Below are 22299 nucleotides of genomic sequence, written 5' to 3'. Positions count from 1 at the left end.
TCTTCCACATCTATTTGCACTCGTCCATACTGCATTGCCCATGCATGATCCAACCCCTTGTCTGCAGCAGAGACCCAGACACAGTGTTATGTCAGCTTGCGCCAAAGCAAACAAAAGACTAGCAAAGTGAAAGGAAGGACATTAGCGGTTCTTTCCCACACTTATAAATCTCACTTCATGGCTCTCAACTCAGGGATTTGTCTCTGATTTGATATCAGGAGAAGTGGTAATGATGTTCGTTTCAAATTAAGTATAAGAAAGCAACACTGGCTGAATCTAGCCATTATGTATAACAGTTTCACAAAAACCTCATCTTGATATGAATTTAGACATCATCACAATGTAAGAAATGTGACCTTCCAGTTATTCACCCGTGCAGTTATTTGCTGTCAGTTTTTTATGGTGATGGAATAATTGTGAAATATAATTTGCTCCCGTTTTTTTAATACTGTGATTTCATTTGATATGCATCGGTAATTTTCAAGCTTTACAGTTAAAGTAATTAGCACTTTAAAGTTCTTAGCACTTCAAGTGGGGACCTAGCCACTCTATCATGGTGTACCACAGCCTGATGCTGTGGCAGGTGCTTGATGGAATCAATTTGGATAACCATATGGTACATTGTTATGATGATTCTAAAGGTCTGCCATTGTAAAAGAAAAAAATACTATATTCATAATGCATTTCCCCTGACTAAAACCTTCATTACGTTAAAAACAAAATCAAGCTACGGAATTAGTATTTATATAAGCATATACAGTTTTGTGTTCTGTGAGTCTGTTTGTAATGAGTAGATCAAATGATTAGTTGAGTTGGTTTATTCTGTTGATCTCATATAATATACTACAAACTCTATATTACAAACTCAATTCTGACTGTAAAGAGACAATCTTGCATTGTTTTTCTTTTTCTCCTAAGCTTGCAGAGTATATTTTTTGGTTCCAGAAATTCAGTACCACATGAATGTTATGTTGATATGAAAATTAAGTGAATGCAATTTCCAGTTTCCATTTCCATTTCCATCACCAAAGTACAGTGAAGGCAGCAGTTGTTGTATGTTCCCACTTCTCAAGGTAACCTTAATTCATTGGTTTTCTGCTATATAAATGCATTCACTTTAACGCTACTAATTAGAGAGATATAGCACCCAGGGCAAAGCTAATATGTTCATGATGTTTCCCCTGGTGGGGTGTATATCTTGAAAACAAGCTAACAACTGGTCATACATTTTTTTTGTGCTCTGGCACTTTTGATTAAGTTGGGAACACTTAGGTGAATTGATTGAATCTGGACTGCCCTCATAAAACGACTTTATGGCTCTTGATGCTACTGTGTGCAGTAACTGAGTGGAGCAGGTCTCAGCAGTGGCTGTTTTAGCTGTAATTACTCTGGCTAACAACATCTCTTCGAAGTGATTCTGTCCCGGGGGGGTACAAGCTGCCGGGGGAGACAGAAAGGTCAGACTTTGTGGGAAAGCAGCCTACTTGCATCTCCTGACCCCCTGCCACCCATTTCTGCTCTCTTCATGCAGTTCTGACAATGCTGGGTTTTGCCCCATAGTCCTTACCTGTGTGAGACTCTCCATAATGACTGTAAGCAACGGGATGCTGACATATCACATTTTTTAAATGCCCTTGGACAAAGATGCTTCTCACCCTGTGCTGTTTTGGCCAGGGGTGAATTGGTGTTAATGTTGAGGTCTTAAGTGTCACTGAAAGCAGAGGCACCTTCAAGGCCAGGGCTTCTTAACAGCGGCTTTACTTCCATTCCAGCGGCTTAATGCTAAGACCTTGCAGCTATTTTGCTTTTAACAATATGCTGCGTTTACACTTCTCCCATGCTCCTCCACTGCACTGCATTAAGGAGCTAATTGATAAGCGTTCATTCGAAGCACAGTGTTTCTTGCCATTAGGAGTGTGGCCCTCACCTTGAACCTCAAAAATAAATAAATAAATAAAAATACCAGATAGGACAGCGGCCTATTTTGCCTTGTATTTATTTCCGTTTTGTTGCCCTTTTCTCATTATCCCCAGAAGCAGGCTGCACTGAGACTTGTTGTTTTAAGACTTTTATTTGCTCTTGAAATTGATTTCATGCCGTTGTTATTTAGTGCCAGTCTGGAGGTTCTCGTTTGCAAGGAGTGTAGTGCCGTGGAGTGACACACACTGCAAGAATGTCAGGGGTGAAAAGGGAAGAGGGAAATCACTCAGTCAAAGCATGTGTCAGCAATACGCTGTCTGGCTGTGCTTGCATCCAGAAATAATGAAGGCCTGCGGAGCATATTATTTCCAAAAAACCTGACTCCCACCGGAGTGCAAGCAGCCAAGAGTAAAGAAAAACACCCTGATTCTGAATAAAATAAATTGCTTCTTAGATGGTTTATTATGTATAACAGCTGGGAGAGAAAGGGCTCTGCTGCCTGTCTTATTTGACTTTGGGACAACATCTACAAAATGCTTCAAAGATCTGCTGCCTTACAATCTATTACATCAAATATTGTCCCCTACATTTTTTTTCTAATGTGTTTAAACAGATTTCATAGGGTTAGTTCTCCATAGAGATATGTGCAAATGATTAGGTGCAACTAGTCTAATTTATTTTCTACAAGTCAAGAAGTACACATCATTTGCAAAAATTCATATTTCTGCACGTCTTATAGTTTGTTTGTTGTATTTAACACCTTTGAAAAAGTGGCCTCTACATGAATAAAATGTTTTATTTAATAAACAATGATTGGATTTGTGGTCAAAGTATATATAGTTGAATTTCATATAACAAACTTGCATTTGACCATATGAATGAGCATATAAAATGAGCCCAATAGAGTATTTGAACCTCTCCAGTTTTGAAATCTCAGGTTTCTTTCAGTTCCTCTCATCTTTAGTCTCCTGAGATTTTCTGAAAGTCTGAAGGAAAGAGCACCAAATAATAACACAAAGCCAGACCTAGTCCCTTGTTCCCTATTTCCTCTCAATCCCTGATCATTCCCTCCCTCTTTCACTGCATTCGGGTCCCTTCACAGACTTGTGGGCTCTAGAGACTGGAGACCTCTTTATTGCATGCTTTTTGTGTCAGGGCTGGCGCTCATATCAATCCTCCACCCTGGGATCAGCCTCCCAACACTGCCCGCCTAGTTGTCTCTCTCAGTCTGGGGTGAAGCACTCTTGCTCCCCCCTTTTCTTTCTAGCCCGAAGTTTGATGTGGCCAAAAGGGGTGTGTACCTTTTTGTCTTGCCTTGCCTCTAGAATTGTGGAAAACAGAACGCTCTTGCAAACAGGGTTATTTGAAGAGCAGCTTATTTGAAATCTGGAAGCGTGCGCCATCTCAGCCATTTCTGCTTGGATTCTGACTGCTCTAAAAACACTTTTGTTCGGCCCTCTCGGGAGGTCAGTTGGAACAGTGCCTGAGTGGTGACTGACTACTTTTCTCTGCACTGGTAATGCTGTGGGCAAGAAATACAATTCTCAGGAGCACAGAGTCAGTGTTGATTCTGCAGTTGTATGCAAAATTAATATCTGGTTGAATCACAGGTGTTGTTGATTTTTGAATGAACATAATTTTGCATATTCTCTATAGAGAACACTTTTTTTAATTGCACATTTGAATGCCCATTTGTTTTATTTTTTATTTTTTATTTTTTTTAATTTAACAAACTAGCATGTGCAAAAGTTATGGCATGCTATCCTTCAAGATTATTTTCCCACTGGGCTAGTGTGTAAAACTAAGTGTTTTATTGTATTCCCTGTAAAAGACATTTTGATATATTTTTCACCTGCAAAATCAACAAAACCTATCGTTTGACCAAAGTTTTCCATAGTACTGTAACCTCCATATTAGCGCAAAGCTTCTGCGCCTGCCTATAGGAAGCTAATTTTCCAGTTGGGTGTGATCCTTGGTCGACAGCTTTGTGGTCTCACTTCCATCCAGCTGGAAATCCAGGCTGTGTCCTTTGCGACCTCACTCTTAAATGGCTGGAGGTTTCTTGCAACTTGCTTTGAGAAATGATTCCAGACTGCGAGAACCTTTATTTTAACGTGCGTGACATGTGCAATCACTTTCTCTGTGTTTGGCCAGCCGTGCAGCCGGTGGGCCACTCGGGCGGTCTGGTTTTGTTTGACATTGTGTGTTATTGTTTCAGCTGGACCAGCAGGCTCACCCTCACTCAGTCAGCCAAACGCGGCAGGTCAAAGGTCAGCTTGACACTTTTCACAGCTGGGCCTTTTACTGCATTCTCACGAGGTGTCATAGCAATGAATACACACCACACACACAGCCCTCACATAGGCTTGGTCAAAATTCAGGCCTTTTAGACAGAGCTAAACACTCAGTGCATTCTCATTCGTATCATGAGAAAACAGACAGTGTACCCTGTCATTAGGGAAGGTTTCTTTCTGTTTTCTGTTTTATTTCCGAATATGTGTGAATACATATTATAATAATTGATTTCCATTAGAAAAACGACTTTGCATCAGCTGATAATTTTAGAGCTTCCTCTCTGTAAAAGACTTTTCAGAGGGAGCCAAAATTAAATGCACACTCCTTAATTTTAAAGCCATTATTAAGCACCTTGAGCTCAAATTTCATATTATCATTCCAGCTTTAATTAATGCCTGTTCATTATAGGATTAATTGTTTATGAGCAATGACAGTGTAAGCAGAGACATAATTACATTCAAATATTTGGGTGATCATTGGCACTTATTTAGAGTTTTGCGTGTCTAAGTATAAACTACCTCTATAACCTCAAAGCATTAAATCATATCACATTATAACATTCCCACGTTAATAAAAATCCATATAAAAAGAGCATCACAATAATTGTATAATAAATAGATAAATAAATAGATTTAACAGCATTTTACCGTGATTGAAATTACACTTAAAAACTTTATTATTATTATTATTATTATTATTATTATTATTATTATTATTATTATTATTTTGTTTACACTTAAGAAAGAAACAGTTAGGTTTCCTGGCTGTTTTGGATGGTAAGTAACCTGACCAGCATTTTTCAAATGAAATCTGAAGTTTCTTTTCCGTGCACCATTTACATAAGCACTTTGCCTCTATAAACCGACGACTTGAAAAGTAGTAATGTTGTACTGTAAGAATAAGTGAGCTATTCATCTCCTATTTCAGTAAGTGAGCTGCAAGTGGAACGTAGCAGACGTATAGTTCAGTAAAGGACTTGCGCGTGCCTCCTGGCTTTGGAAAAATCTTAGAATAATTGAAATGGCACCTGAATCATCATCACTCCATGCTGTAGTGTGAAGAATTACATATGAATAGCGCTGTACCACAAAGACGAGTTTAATTATAGTCATTGTATAATTTCTCATATGAGGCTGTTGTCCTATTTTGCTGCCCTTAAAATCAGATGTTTGCTTGATAATCCCTGGCTCACATTTCAGGATAATTGGGCTGATTTTGAGGCTGATTCGCAAACAGTCTCCCAATTTCAGTGTAAACAATGATCTTCCCAGATTATCCTGTTTTGTGCGCTGTCCATTATCCAGTCTTTACTCCCCTGATCATCTCATGGTGCAGGTGAGGCTTCCCAATTGTGAATCGTAAATATGAAACATCTCCAATATTTACCACTCTGTATCATGTAGTGTGGGGTGGATGCCTATTCTCTGGAGTGAAACTCCAGAAAAACCCTCAACCAACGATATTCTTTTACCTAAATATTATCCGAATTTTTTTTTTAGGTAAAAATATTATTTATACCTAAATATTACCTGAATATTTTTTCCTAAATATTAGTAGATGTGTTGAGAGATAATGTGAAGAACAAAGATTTTGCAAATATTCTTTTAGATCATATGGGCTTCTTGAATCGACAGCACACGTCATTTAACATAATGTAGTATGTATCAACTAGAAAAACTAGATATTGGATGATAACCTCAAATAATACTGGACTGCCACAAGGAGAGAATTTAATCAACACATTCACAAACAATATTACTACTTACTATAATAATGTTATTTGGTTTATTTCATATATTAGAATTTATTTTTGAACAAATACTTAATGCTCAGTTAAGCATTTTTTATGTCTTTTTTTTCTTTCCCCTCTGGTGTCTTAAATATTGCACAGTATAATATGCATGTTTATTCATCCCAAGCTCACGTTTCAGTACATACAAGCCCTGGTTCCCCCTTGTTTTAAGCCATGGTTTGATCCAGATATTTTCCTTTTCTTGAATTTATTCTGAGCAGAAAGCACACACCCCTGGTATAGCAAAGAATTCACTGGTATCTGCCATGTTTGTTTGCCTCTCGTTTGCAAGAAAATCCACCCAGCTCCTGCAAGGTAGAAGTTTGCGAGAAACACCTGCAAGGTTTTGTGTACCAGAACCGTTGGTCATGCTTGCATAATTTGAATGTGTGTGTACTTTCATTATGTAGTGTGGGGACTTTGATGGCTTACAAGGATTAAGAAATGTGAAAAATATTGTGTATGGGCTGTCTTCCTTTTTCAATATCAGTTAGGTGGGCCAGGCATAAGACAGAATTTATATAGTCGCAGGGAAATGAACTGTAAATACAGCGCACAGGTGACCACTGAGGTCAGCAGTTTTAAGGCCAGTGTTGACTTGAGTATGAGAACTGAACCACAGAGACAATTTTACTTTAAAGACATTGCAGAAATAATGTGCTTATGATATGAGGCTGGAGTCCTTTTCTGTAGTCAAGTCAGTGTTGTCCTTATAAATATAGCCCTCAGTGGTAACCTTCTGTGTTGTGTTTGTAGTTCATGTCCCTGTGAATAGTGTCTAATCAAACCAACAGCTGATTTTATTAGGGGTTATTAGGTGGAGGATGATAAGATAATGGGAATTGCCTCTGACCTGTATGTGTTCATAACGTCACCATTCACTTCACTTCACATGTTTCAGAGTACTATGAGCTGAAAAGTCATACATCTAACCTCTGACACTAACGTGTCTCTTCCGGGTATAGCGTATGTGCAAGCACATGGGAAATGTTATTGTTTGTCCCTTGTCTTATTATAGAAAATAATTATTATAATACACCACAAAATAGGTCTGTATTTGCATATTTAGACCAAAATCAACTCTGATGTTTATGATTAGTTATTTTTTTTCTTTTATTTTTCTGTTAAACAAACTGTAAACAGTAGGATTTACAACCATAGCAGATCGGCATGTGACAGTCCAGAGTTAAAGTTATTTGTTGCTTTTATATATATATATATATATATATATATATATAATATATATTATATATTAATAAATTATAAATGCATTAATAAATGCAGAAATGAAAAAAGAACAGAGAGTTTTGTTCATAATATATAACGCCATCAGTGTTTTTCTGTATTTAAAAATAAATACTAGATGATCTACCACCAAAGAACAAAGAAGACCAAGAACATTTGGTTGATTTTAAAATGTACAATTCTTATTTATGTAATGTAACTCGTTAGAGTAAAACAAATGGATTTTAATGAGGCTGTGTGTAGCTATATGGAGTTTTAAAAACACGCCACAAAATGTCTCTCCACCACAAAGACACACACTCATGCAAAATAAGTCAAATTCTGCAGTCCTCTCTCTGTGAGATGTAATGCGTGTGTAAATGTTGCCGAGTTCCATGTCGTCCTGCTGAGCTTGTGAACTAACTAACGGAGAGCCGAGGCTCAGGTTAACGTGCATAGTGTCGCACCAAACACAGCCCCAGAGATACACACAAACCAAGCGTGTTCCTGTCTTGTTTCCTATTATTCAGCCATGCTGAAGAACCTACTGTTTGTTGGCTCCAGCTGGGAACCAATTCTTCTGGTTTGCGAATCAGTATATGTCGGTAAAAATGCGTCGAATTGTTCTAAATTTATTTCACGAACTGGAATGTGAAATGTGGCTGAACTAGCAGTTCCTACTCGTTCCAACTCGTTACATGTTCCAACATTAGGTGTCAGTCAGACAGTAAGCGAAAATGCCTCTTCTAGGCTGGCCTGGAAGGTCTGGCAAAAAAAAAAAAAAAAAAAATCTAATGACAAAAATCTGTAATTTAATATGGAACTACCAGTTGTGTTTGTTTGGGGTGACTGATGTGTAATTAGGTCAACATATTTATATACATGAATAGTTCAGTCTGTTTTTTGAATTGTTTCATTGTTTTGAGGATTTCTTTAAAGCAACTATGTGTTAACTGATCAGAAATGTTTAGACTGGAAGATATGAAAATATTTACACATTTATGATTGGGATTTGTGAATGTGTGCATTCATTTTTTCGGCAGATCATTGATGAAGAGGACACACAGTTTATGACTAATTGCCCACCTGCTGTGACGGAGAGTACACCACGTAGAAGGACCAGAATACAAGTGTTCTGGACAGCTCCCCACTCAGGCAATGGCTGTATACTGCTGAAGTAAGTCACTGATCTCATCACTTAATATTTTAATTTTATTATTATTTTTTAATCTTCAGAAATCAAGTCACTATTAGAAAGTTTTTAAAAAAGTACAGCCAATTTCACTATTTATTAGATATAATATGGATGCAGTGATTTTGTTTTCAGGGTCAACTGGTGAAGTTTGGGTGAATATAAGACATGGTTTCATATCTTTTGTTTATTGGCAGAAACAGGCTTTATTATTTTCAGCAAATTGGCAAGAAAATAATGAACAATTATGATGCAGCTTGAGCCCAGACACTTATGTATTAGAGCTCATTAATAAACACTAAACATAAGTAAAGTGGGTGGCAAATACTGTTTTAAATTAAAATCTGGTGCCTGCTTGGACATTATTATGTAAATGAGCTTTTTGTCATGATCCAGGTGTAGTCTTCCAAAGCTAGACGGGGGTTTATACGCGTGGTTTCAGGTTTGTCATGATTTGTTGCTCTGAGGTCAATATTCAATTTCATTTTTTACAATAAAGCAAGCTGCAAAAATTACAACCAAATTAATGGCTAGAAGAGGAGAAAAAAAAAAAAACAAACAAACACCCAGTCATTTCAGGGTACTTAACAGTTTTAAGGATAACAAACAGAGGCTATGCGTTTGAAGCTGAAAAATTTGATTGCATTCAAACAGGCGGCACAGTAGTGTCGCAGTCACACAGCTCCAGGGACCTGGAGGTTGTGGGTTTGATTCCTGCTCCTGGTGACTGTCTGAAGGAGTTGGTGTGTTCTCCCCGTGTCCGCGTGGGTTTCCTCCGGGTGCTCCGGTTTCCTCCCACAGTCCAAAACACATGCTGGTAGGTGGATTGGCGACTTAAAAGTGTCTGTAGGTGTGAGTGTGTGAGTGAATGTGTGAGCTGCCCTGTGAAGGACTGCCGCCACCTCCAAGGTGTGTTCCCGCCTTACTCCCAATGATTCCAGGTAGTCTCTGGACGCACCGTTACCCTGAACTGGATAAGCGGTTACAGATAATGAATGAATGAATGCATTCGAACATCAATGGTGTGATGCAGGGATTTTTGATGATTACATTTGTATTGCACATGCCATTCCAACTCACCCAACTCACCCCAAATGTATTGGAAGATGCTTCATCACTATACAGTATGGAGTCCTGTGTCTTGTCTGCCCAGTGCTGTAAGGCTTTTTAAACCCCTCTAGCTGACACTTGGCATTGGGTGTTTTATGCTCAGGTGTGGATGCTCCAGAGCATCTCTTTCTGTTGAGTGCTTTCTGTGTAGGAGTCATTGACGGGTACACAATGCAGTAACAGAATTCACTCTGTAAAAAAGTTGCTGGCAAAATTTCGGGTATATTGTGTTATTCTGAGCTGAAGGTCTGAACTTTTAGAAATTATATTTCAAGCAGTGTTCAAATGGGTAATTCAGATTGCTGAATTAAGCATTGTGCTGGCTAATGATTCTGGGACATTGTCCTTCGCTGGAAGAGATAGATCTGATAAAGAGAGGAAAAGACAGAGAAATGGAGGGGATGTGGCCTACATGACACTCTGATCACTGCATTATTAAAGTGTGGAGTGAGCCTGTCACTCCAGACCAACGCGATGCACTGCCATAAAAGCCGCCTGCATTTCTTATTAATGTACGTTATTATGTGGCTGTCGGGATGACTGATGAGCTTCATGTCTCTCTGGTGCCCACCAACTCCCCTTAACTCTGTCTAAACAGAGAACGGGATCAGAGAACAGGAGAAATGGAAAAAGACAAAATGAACCGAGAAGGGGAGAGGAAGAAAGAAAGCAAAAGAGTAAAGGAAGAGAAGGCCAAAGACAAGATGATGGTGGAAGAAGACACAATATATAACAGAAAGAGACAGAAGCAGAGGGAAGAAAAAAAAGACAGAAAAGGTAAGAGAGTAGAGAAATGGGGAAAAAATGGAGAGAGAGAGAAAAAAGGGATAGAGCGAATTATTGAGTAGGTGAGACTGACAGCAGGGGAAATAAAGGGAGCTGAGTGAGGAAAACAGTGACAGTGAGAAGGGGATGTTTGAAAAGCGAGATATAAAAGGATATAAAAAAGAGGTATAAAAGAAAACAGTGGAGTGTGAAAGGAGAGTGAGTGCTGGAGGCAGTGTGTTGAGGGGAGCTGGAGGAAAGGGGCAGGAGAGGTGGAGGAAGAAGTAATGAGGGGAGCGCTGTGCCTGGGCTCAGGAACACAGAGGTTGGTCTGGGTGAACCTCTGTAATTGTTCATTCCTCAGTCTACAGGGAAGAACAGAAGCTATGAAGCCAAGGCTCCCAGGGCCAGAGCACACAGACCCACTGCACACCAAAATTCACAGCTTGGTAATCATTGTAGAATATTTAAGAGAAGAACTGTAAAACCATATTGAGACCTTTTGAAAATGGTATCCTGAAAGTGTTATTTTATTTATTTTATTTGACAGGGACAATACAGATGAACATTGTTGCATAAAGTGTAGCACGTATAATTAAACTCAATTCCATTTCTAAAACTAATACATTCCATAACCACACATCTTGACCTATGTAGAATAAAACCTATAATGGCTGACTGAAAACAATAATTCATCTAGCTATATGCAAATGTACTCTCAGTATAAATAAGAGTATGTAGACATTTGGTCATCACACAAACAAATATCTTGATGGAAATCTTGTATTGTGATATATACATAGTTATATTCCATCCATCCTGGGCCACTTGTCATATTATTAATGGATTATCAGGCTGAATATGAACATATGGGTTGTAGAAAAGAATGAATATCGCAGAATCTTGTAGAGCACTGTGAATAGACAAAGCTGTGTAGAACTTGATAAATCAAGTTTCTCAATAGACAGGTATGGCTCAGTAACGAAACGTTAGTGTTGTTGCCATTTGGATTGATAGTGATGTTTAGGCTTGTGACTACGAGTTCAGCTGAATCCAAATTGGGTTTCCGTGTTTGCAGTGACCTGTGTGATTGGAGCAAAAAGTCAAACAAAAAGTGCATTGGAAGATTGCGGGATATATTGATGTGTAGGTGGAGAAGTGTTAGCTAAGTAAAGAGTGCAAGGCCAGCAGTGTAACAGGGTTAATTATTTTGGCATGGCCCTTCAGTCTGTCTGAGCTCAAAACTCATAAGGTTGACTCCAATTAAAAGTTTGCCAGCAAAGAGCGACATGTGCACCTGCAAAACCCACAAGGTAAACATCTTACCGTCAGGCAACTCTATCTCCCCAGACAGGCAACCTACGCACATACACACCCTGGCAGTAATAAGGGGCTGGACGGCTTGTTGTTTTGAGAAACACCGGTTTTCTCAGGAAGATGCTCTGCACATTTTGAACAGATTTAAATGGGGCAGAATTGCATCATCTTTTAAAACAAACTGACTGTCATGAGAGTAGTTATAGGCTCCCTTTCACTTTCTCTGGGGCATCCTTACCAAGAAAATGTGCTAAATGTGTACTATACTTTCCAGACATTCTCTTTAATTAGTGAATTATTTGTTTATTCGTGTAATGAAAAACATGAAACGAAATGGGATTCTCTGAAGCAGCTGCAGACGAGCGAAACTTCACCATGCCCAGTACCAAGCTTTGGCTAGAGGAGAGGGAAAAACCCTCCTGAAGAAAAAACTACTGCTTTTTCTGAAAGGATGAAGCAATATTCAATACATTTGAGAAGAGCTTAAAATCTTTTATCCAAATCTAATGATCCAACATTAGTACCACACTTCACTAAGGCTCTAATAGCTGAATGCAATCAGTTCCCCAGAGCAATGTTCCACTATCTTGTCTAAAGCTTTCATAGAAAATTAAAAGCTGTTACTGCAGCAAAAAAGGACACTGATCCTAATAATGATCTTGTTTTCAGTATTTTGTTCTTCACCCCGGAGTTCTGTTGTTTGTCATTCTCTCATCTTCAGCTCTGCAAAATTTTTTTGGATAGTTCCATTTAAAAAGTTTAAATCAAGCCACATTACTCATATTTCTGAACCATGTATCCACCATTACCCCTTTCCAAGGAACTCTTAACTTATTTAAATTCTTATTTTAAATAAAATTTGTCTCCATCCTACATTTGTTTTTGTCTAATTCATTGATTGATCTGGCAATTGCCCTAAAGTGGGCCAGTGCCCTGTTCAGGGTGTTTCTACCTTGTGCCCAGTGATTCTCAGTAGGCTTCGGACCCACCACAACCCTAATCAGGATGAAATGTTTACAAATGATGAATGAACGGATGATCTGGCAACTTGTTAACATTCCTGTGTTAAACAACAAAACCAACGAATTTCATCTGAGATGTTATTTGTATTGTTTTTATACTCCAGATTATTTTCTTACTGGTCTTAGGATTAAGGTTGAAATAACAGCAACATGCCAATGTTACTGCTGTTAAATTAGTTATTAGCTCTAAATAATGGAGCTGTTTTTTTTTTTTTTTTTTTTTTTTTATAAATCTGGTTTTATTAGACTCTTGTCCTTCACTCTCAGAGCCTGAAAACATGTCAAAATCTGCAGTGATTATGACAGTGAGCCCGGCTTGCTTGTGAAGTGTTTGCGGATTTGATCATCCGCTGCATGTGTAATTTCTCTAACAACTAGTTTGACAATACAATTGTGTCTTGCTGAGTACTGTCCTTTGAAAGAACTGTGCTCACAGAAACCCCTTTACCAGAGTGGGGATTAAGTCCTTTGAGCTTGTGTGTTAGTGCTAATTGGTTTTCATCAGACACCCTTCACTTTTGATAAGACTTGCCATTTTGTCCGGCTTTGACCTATTTTTTTTATTATTATTACACAACACCTATGTTGTGTTCACATCATAAAGAAAACACATGACCTTGCACACAAAAATGTGATGATGAGAAAATGAGACACTATATATACAAGTTTGCAGGAACTCAGAATTCAGCTTCCTCACAGTTTGCTCTCGTGGACACAGACATTCAGTTGTGCTCACACAGCTTGTATAATCTCCATAGAAGGCACAGAATGAAATGGAATGGTCTGGAGCTGCAGCCTAAGGTTGACATGACCAACCACAAATGTGGGCTAGGGGAAAATGGTGGGAAATAAAAGTGCATTCAGATGCAATAAAAACTACTTTTTCTTGCTCACCAATAAATATATCTTTAGCAGTTGTTGTTTTTTATGGTTGCTGTGTGGTTATTTCATTTATTTTGTTCATTTTTATTCATTTGGATGTAATTTTTTTTTTAATCTTGCTGGAAGATCCAGCCTTGGCACGGTGGCACAGCAGGTAGTGTCACAGTCACACAGCCCCAGGGACCTGGAGGTTGTGGGTTCAAGTCCCGCTCCGGGTGACTGTCGGTGAGGAGTGTGGTGTGTTCTCGCTGTGTCTGCGTGGGTTTTCTCCGGGTGCTCCGGTTTCCTCCCAGGGTCCAAAAACACACGTTGGTAGGTGGATTGGGCAACTCCATAGCTGTGAGTGTGGGAGTGAAAACGCCCCCTCCAGGGTGTGTTCCTGCCTTGCACCTGGTGATTCCAGGTAGGCTCTGGACCCACAGCAACCCTGAACTGGATAAGCGGTTAAAGACAATGAATGATGCAAAATCCAGCTGAGTCCTAAAGTGGGATTGTACTGACCTTGTCCTGGAAAGAGAATAGACTACTTTGTGTATTTTTGGGACCTGGAAGGCTGAGTAAAACCAGGAATCTTAACTAATAGCAGCATTTGTGTGGTGTGTGATCCAGTGATCGAGATGGAATCAGCAAAGCAAAGATCTGATATCATCTTGCTATAAATTCAGTTGTTATAGATTGATTTGCATATCTCATTTGTAAAAGGCTACACATCCCTGCTGCCTGGATGAAGCTGCTGTTTTCTCTCTCTCTCCCTCTCCCTCTACCCCTCCCCCTCTCTCCTAATGACACTAGCAATTAAAGGTAGCAAGCACAAATTAGTATTACGTACAAGAGTCATGCTAATTTGAGACATCGGTTGCCGATCACATTAGAATGCTTGGCCTGGCTCTTCCCTAAACATTACACATGTGCTCAAAAATAATGAGTGAAAGAAATGTATTATGGTGTCATTCTTTAGACTACAGGACACACTCAAGCTTTTCAAGACAGTTGAAAACAAAATCTATGGCTTATTCCAACAAGTGTCAGTTATGACCCTTTCTAAGGTGAAATGACGTATACAGGTTGTTAACTGACACTGGTGTCAATGAATCGTTTATATGTTTGTCAGATGCTGTGATAGGCTTATGTAATTGTCATGTAGCCTCCCTAGTCCTACAGAAATGTGTAATCTGTATTGTGTTATTTGTAGTGGAATTCAAACAGAGGGGTCAGAAATATACAAATTCATTTTAGATGGCTTAAGATATATATACATATATAGATCCTCAGAGGTGTCAGTTGTGTGTTTAAATTGATTCAGTAAGTATCCTATCATCATCTGTGTTTTTGGAGAATTTGAAAGCAGGCTGTTCTAAATGAGCATGTCTGTGTATATATATATATATATATATATATATATATATATATATATATATATATATATATATATATATATATATATATATAATTGTGGTGTATATTTATGGAATAAGGTTTCTTCTATTACAGAGAGCCATCAGACTATGTGGTCACACTGCTGTATTTTGTTCATGGGCAGCTGTAATTGTGGAGTAATGACACTGCATGGATTTTTCTGATGCCTGGAAAAAGTGAGTCTCAATAACTAGTACCTCTCATCTAAACAGTGATTATTCTAAGTTCAGGCTGGGACATTCATTCTCCCACACACATCAACACACATTTCTCTCTAGTGCTAGTCAGGTATGCTACATGGCTTAAAGATTGTTGGCAACTGCTCACCCAACACACACACACGCACACACACAATTTAAACCGAATTCATAAAAGTGAGAAATTGTAATCTTACCTAGCACCTTGCGTGGATACGTTCTGAGATGTTTACTCCCTGCTAACTCATTCAAATCTGCTCACAGCAAAATTTGTAGGGACAATAAATAAATAAATAAATTTAAGGCTAAATGTTGATGAAAACATAGACCTCGGACCATGACAACAAACTGTACGTTGGAGTTCCAGATAGAGGGCACGGATGCTCTCAGCGATATTGTTTGATTAACTACAAAGCTGTTGTTTACACAGATGTTAAATAATTAACATGCGCACCAGAGTTGTATTGTTTGTCTCTCTGAATAATTTTAAAGGTACAAAAACACTGCAGTAGTTTTAGATTTAAGGTAGTCCACAAAAAAACAAATAAATTAACAAATTAATAAAATACCTATGCTCTTTATTTTGATAAAGGTAACTTCACTCTTAAGTATAAAGTTAACAGTGGAGTTAAGAAACTGATTTCACTTCTCTGATAGGAATCAAAGAATGTGCTTCATGAATGAAAATACATTAATTGCATGTAATGTGATGAGTACAGATTTGTCAGGTGAAATAATATGAATTGGGAAAAGATGACAGTGCAACTGGATTCTAAAATTTGTTTGACTTTGAATGGCTTGTAATAAATGGCCATTTTAACTGGGAAAAAGGTGATTTTTGAAAATTGTATCTGTCAGAATCTGTTTCTCTTTTTAAAATTATTATTATTATTATTAATATTATTATTATTATTATTATTATTATTATTATTTTATAGAGGGTGGTAGGGTGAGGCAACAGGTAATGCCATTGTCACATAGCTCCAAGGTCCTAAGGTTGTGGGTTTGCGTACGTTTCCTCTGGGTGCTCCTGTTTCTTCCCACAGTCTAAGAACACAGTGCATTGGTGATTCAAGTGTTCATAGGCATGAGGTTGTGAATGAATGTGTGAATTTTTCTCGCCCCGCGAAGGACTTTTGCCCCCTACAGGGTGTGTTCCTGCCTTGGGCACAGTAATTCCGGGTAAGCTCTAGACCCACCACAACCCTGAACTGGATAAGTGGTTATAGACAATGAATGAAAAAATAAAAGGTAATATTTTTAGCCTGACAGAGCTAATGCAGCTTTCTGTCTGAGAAACTCTGAGGGATTTGTTTTTGAAGCTGCATTAGCCTGTGGTGTGTAGACACGATAACTCTTCTTTTTTAAATATATGAATTAATGATGAGCCTTAAACCAAATCTGCAGTATTACATCCACGAAGTGCAGCGCTCTCCATCGATCTAACTTAGAGTGATCCATGGGCCTGATATGCTCCCTTGAATTTATACTTCGTGGCCTTGAGCAGTGGCCTGAAAAGAAATCTCTCTCTCTCTCTCTCTCTCTCTCTCTCTCTCTCTCTCTCTCTCTCTCTCTCTCTCTCTCTCTCTCTCTCTCTCTCTCTCTCTCCTTCCCAACACACAGGCGATTAGCATCAGCAGTGTAAATGCAGGAAAGTGAGGCTGCCCTTAATAACATCTCATTGATAGAATTTAAATTGGATGTTAAATAACCATTACCGCGCCTGATTGCCTGGCCAGCCCTAGAAAGTGAGGAGGCTTTCTTCCGGTGCCTCTCTCTCCCAGATATATGAAATTGGGGTGAGATTGAATTAAAGCATGGACAATTAGAGTGGATCTGGCAGCATCTTTACACAAAACTGGGAATGGGTCGTGCATGTGTGTGTGTGGGTTGTAGGTGTATGACTGTGTGCCTTCTATTTGTTTAAAAAAAGAGCACAAAAAAGATTTCTAGCCCTTTTCCTTCACCCACCTTTTGTACATTAGCTTAACTATGACATGTCCTTGCCACCAAGGCCTGATGTGAAATAGAGCCTTTCAGGAGTTATTTATGTATGTATTTGTTTTGGTTTTTTGGCATTTATTTGAATATGAAAGACAAAAATTAATAGACCCCTTCTGGACTTTACAGCTATTTGAAAGGAAGCAAAGGACATGGGAATAATAAAGTGTGCTTTGATACAATACTGTTTCTGTGAAGCACCTGTCAATGCAGAGGTACATGCTCCTTGGTCTCTGCCACAAAAATAAACAAACAATGAGAATAAAAAAAAAATAAAAAAGCTGTCATTTTGTCCAGGCTTCACATCATCAAACATAATGTGGCTGAGAGCAGGGCCTCCGAGGCTACAACAGCCCTCCGGCACCATTCTTTTCAATTAGGAAAGCCAAATAACATCACCCAGCTCCAAGCAGATATAAGGAAAGGGCTCAGAAAACAATGGCACTTGAGTGTTCTTTGTGTGTGTGTGTTTTTTTGTTTTTTGTTTTTTTAATTTCTCTTTGATTTTTTACAAGCTCCCATTCTCTTTGCTTTCCTCACAAAAAAGCTTTCTTTCTTTATTTGGCATTCTTTGGGCCTGGTTTCTAAACGTGTTGGCGGCAGCTTCAGGTTCAAATCAGAGGCATTCTGCATGCCTTTTATGTGTAAAACTGACACGTGTGAATCTGCAGTTCATGGTGTGCATACACTGTTCCTAACTGTCTGTGCAAGTCGTTTAGGAGTGTTTTCTTTTGTCAGTTCATGATGAAATGTAAAGCATAACTGGTGTGTACAAAAGAAGAAGAAAAAAAAGTGGAGCCTTGTTCACATGTTACAAGAATTTATTCTAACAAAACATGATTTCAAGCCTCAGCATCCACTGAACATTTGTCAGATGTAAAGCAGCTGGAGTACGTCTTGTTAGTGTGTTACTGTGTAATGCTGCTATAATTTTACAACTCTAATATTTTGGTAGAATGATGTTTTGTGCTGTCTGGTAACTTTCGTTTTATCTCAGGACATGCTTGGTGTTTGCTCCTGTTTCACGGTTACTTTTTAAAGCTGCAGCGTACAAGTGCTCTGGTAGTGGGTGGAGTTATATGAATAAATCAGCATTAATTTCTTTTGCTTGGAGGATGCCAATTGCAGTGATACAACATTTTAGATGCTTCATTCAGAGGAACATCTGGTCTAGGCTTTTCTACTCTTCTTTCTTCTCTTTTCTCTTAAACTAATGTTCAGTATTATCTATTGATTCCTCTCTCTCTCTCTCTCTCTCTCTCTCTCCCCCCCCCCACGTCCTGTCCCATTACGTTTCTTTTATTTTAGTCTTATATTTCTGTTGTTCAAAAAATATCAGGTATAAACTAATAGCCTCAGAAAGACAGCTGTTCTCGTGACCTGAGGCACTGTGCCCTGTGTGAGATTTTCTCATTTATATTTTTGTTACCGATTAAAAATTAACATGGGCTGGGGCAAAAGCAAATAGGTATATAGTTGCTTTCTGCTGCTGTATTGAGTTTTTTTTTACCCTGCTTCTCTTCATACTGTTAAACTGTGAACTATTCACTCTGACACCTGCCTCTTTTTCAGGACCACAGTCAGTCCATAGGGGTTCCTGATTACACCATTGTTCAGAGCAGTACTACTTTTTAATGCTGTTTTTCTCGTCTCTCTTCCCTCCCCTTCTCTTCTTTTTTCCTCTTCTCTCATTTTCTTTCATCAACTTCTTTTCTTTTCTGTTTTCTTTCCTTTTCATCATGTCTTCTATTCGATCACCATCTCTTGTCCTCTCACTTCTTTCATCTGCTTTTTCTGTTTTTCCTTTCTCTTCTTTTCTTTTCTCCTCTGCCCTTCTTACTCATTCTCTTCATCTCTTCCTCTCGCAATTACTCAACTGTTCCCAATTCTGCTCCAACTTTTTCACTTTTTACTGTCTTTCATTTCTTGATGACTTCATTCCATTTCCTCCACCTCTCCCTCTCTCTCTCTCGCTCCCTCTCTCTCTCTCTCTCTCTCTCTCTCTCTCTCTCTCTCTCTCTCTCTCTCTCTCTCACTCTCTCTCTCTTTTGCAGGGCTAGCATCGTTCAGAGGAAAATCATCTCCTTCCAGGATGAGGGCTCACTCACAAAGCGAATGTGTGAGAAAGGTAAGCCTTTCATTACCAGCAAGGAGATGAGATCCTCTCAGCCTTTTAAGAAGGCCTATCTCCTTCACCTCCCATCTGGGCACCATTGCTCTATTTGGGATATTTCTAACAGCATCTTCTCTTTTCTTTCAGTCCTCTCTTTTTTCTTTTTCACTTGATTTCTCTCTTTCTCTCTCTCTCTCTCCTCAAAGAGCCTTCGTTGCGTCAGATCTCTGATTGTCATGGCAATGCCTTGCAAGGGAACGTTCATAAATGAGTGCAGACCTCCTGCTGTGCATGACATTGGATGGTGCACGGAAAGAGACTACAATATGAGTGTGTGTGGGTGTGCATGTGTGTGTGTGTGTGTGTGTGTGTGTGTGTGTGTACATGCCTCTACGTGTATGTATATATTCCTATGTAAATAAATAAAGTTATATTTTCTGACTTGCGCTCCAGAGTCGCTCTATGGAGAGGCCACAGATAAACCACTGCTGGACTGCTGTGCTTGTGGGACGGCAAAGTACAGGGTCACCTTCTATGGGAACTGGTCAGAGAAACTTCACCCCAAGGATTACCCCAGTAAGTTCAAAACAAATTGAAATGCACACAGGTTTTTGTTTAAGTTTTTGCTTTCAAGCTGTTGAATTAAGAACTCTAGGTTTCTCTGAGGGAGCATCATTTTGGCCGTTAGTATTAAATTCTAAAATTTAGATTTAGTTTAAATTTTGATTAAAGTTTAAATGTAGATTAAAATCTAAAGTTTTCATGTGTAAATTACACGGTTTCACAGTTTTCATAATCATGCCCCAATTAAATTAATTTGTGTTAAGAAAAACATACAATTTGCTAAGCATACCCCATAGTTGATTAAATCTGTAAGGGAACAGGTTGGGGACAGTGTTCCCAAGTTTTTCCCCCATGTTTTAACCTGTGTGCTCATGAATGATATTAAATAGACTTCTAAAATGATATTAAATAGATTTCTTTCAAAATGCTTATTTCCCATAAATTTTATATGTTCTCATAAAAGTATCATTGTGCCTCATGCCCCTCACCTGCCTCTGTAACAGAAGAAGAACCAGAGGCGGACGTGTTTCTGTGATTAGACTGAGAGGTGGGACTTGAAGTATTTGGTTTGATACTTGGTCAAAAAATTTGAGAACCACTTCCTTAACATATTTTAAAAAGGGACATACACACACACACACACACACACACACATATGGAGTTTGAACAACGAAAAGAAGAAAAAACTGCTGTGCAAATGACAAAAACTAAATTACATTACATCTTTCATAATTCTAGTCAGGTCTTCTTGGTTGTCTTTGTTGTAAAAATGCCTGCACCTGAACAATGCATTTTAAGTCATAACCGCAATATTGATCAGACAGATTTTAATTAGATATTTTCTCCTTTTTTAGCCCTTTTTAATGAAGTTCTCACAGACAAAAATGACTTATAACAGGAGTCCTTATCAAGGTGTGTTAGATCCAGAAATGCATTTAGCTCATTTATTTATTACGCCTCACACATTCCCTCATGACTCACTTCAAATCTGTCTCTGACACACTGTACGCCCTCTTCTTGTTAAACCCTTCTCATCAGGACTGAACTATTTCTGTGAAACTGCTCATAGTGTATGTGACCCGTGTGGATCCCTTTATCCTTCTCCAAACTGCTGTTGTCTTTGTGGGCTGTGGGTATAACCTTGAGACTGCCTCATTGAGAGTAAATTAAGCCTGGGGATTACCGCCACTCTCCACTTCAGCTTGCACGCTGGCACCCCAGATCAATACACTGATTAGAATGGACTCTGAGAGTAAGATAAACCTCAGGAAGGAGCTGCCCTAAAATTTATGAGCTTAGACAACAGAAAGAAACAGTGTGTGCTAATGCTATCTTTGGTGGAAAGGTGAGGGTCACTTTTTCACACACATGTTTACATGTGTAGACCTACCAGTTAAGAAACTGTTGCTAAGTGAACCATTGAAAACAATATGCATTATAAGACAGATTATGAAGGTTCTGTGTGGTACAGAACCACCTGTCATCTGGCTAATTTTAACACCATTTTATCCAGTTCAGATATCCAAGCCTTGACACACTTTCTAGTAGTGTAGGTGATTTTCTGGCATGTTTCATATTTCATCTTTATCTTTGTATTCATTCATCAGCCTCTGGCTTTTGTGCACATTGTCTTTCAGCTGTGATCATGCTGTAGTTTCCTTCCATATGGGTCAAGGTCCTCAAAAGACAATAGCAGAGAGGAGGAGAATGGGACTGGATTGATATGGCAGCAGAGCTGAGTCAGATGGCTGAGAGGGTCAGGGAATTGAAATCTTACCAAGACGTGTGTTGAAAAAAAGCCTCTCTAATGTGAGGAAGCCAGTACAGATGGATGATGTTCTGCTTTACACTCAGAAATCTCTACTGAGACAAATGGAAGCACATCGAGTCGTCTGATTGTTCCAGTTTAGGAGGCGGAACACACTTGCTGAAAGAGTCATTCACGAGAGAAACCAAGCAAACAGCCAGTACAATGTAAACTGCACCAAGCATCATCTCTAACATGAAACATTTCCATGGGAGCATTTCATGCTTTGGTTATATGTTCAGTTCATTAAATGTCTAATGTTTAAAATTTGTAGTATTCTGCTTTGAAGTAGTTTGATTAAAAGTAAAAATAATAAGGTTTTCTTTTACATAAATATATGTGCAGTGTAATTATCACTTTAACTCTTTAAAATAAGTGTAGAAATTCTGTTGAACGCATACATGCCCGACTTGCATGCATAGCTTAAACAGACCTGTATTTTTGACCCAAATGCTATGCACAGATCTGGCCCAAACCTGAATATTATAGTTTATTAAGGATATTTCCTGATATATATTGGTAGGCAAGATTTTGTCGGCCTCACTGTCTATCTGTCGTTATGGTTTGAGGAAAGACCATTTTTTTAGTGCTGTCTTTTTAGACTTTATAGGAACTGCACTAAACTTTAATCACCTGAGTCAGTTTGCCGTTTTTTTGCCAAGAATCCCTTTTCTAACATTGT

General features: G+C 38.6%; 1 protein-coding gene across 1 annotated transcript in view; it reads left to right on the top strand.

Annotated features, from left to right (window-relative positions):
* spon1a (spondin 1a) overlaps nucleotides 1–22299 on the top strand; it is a 108017-nt gene that overhangs the window by 7764 nt on the left and 77954 nt on the right. The window contains exons 3-5 of the mRNA XM_066685222.1: nucleotides 8275–8408; nucleotides 19188–19261; nucleotides 19700–19822. Coding sequence (XP_066541319.1) covers nucleotides 8275–8408; nucleotides 19188–19261; nucleotides 19700–19822 — 331 coding nt within the window. The remainder of the gene's footprint in view (nucleotides 1–8274; nucleotides 8409–19187; nucleotides 19262–19699; nucleotides 19823–22299) is intronic.

Source organism: Hoplias malabaricus, chromosome 11, assembly GCF_029633855.1.
Source record: "Hoplias malabaricus isolate fHopMal1 chromosome 11, fHopMal1.hap1, whole genome shotgun sequence".
Taxonomy (NCBI): domain Eukaryota; kingdom Metazoa; phylum Chordata; class Actinopteri; order Characiformes; family Erythrinidae; genus Hoplias; species Hoplias malabaricus.
Note: the sequence above shows the minus strand (reverse complement) of the source record. Positions and strands in the feature narration are given on the sequence as shown.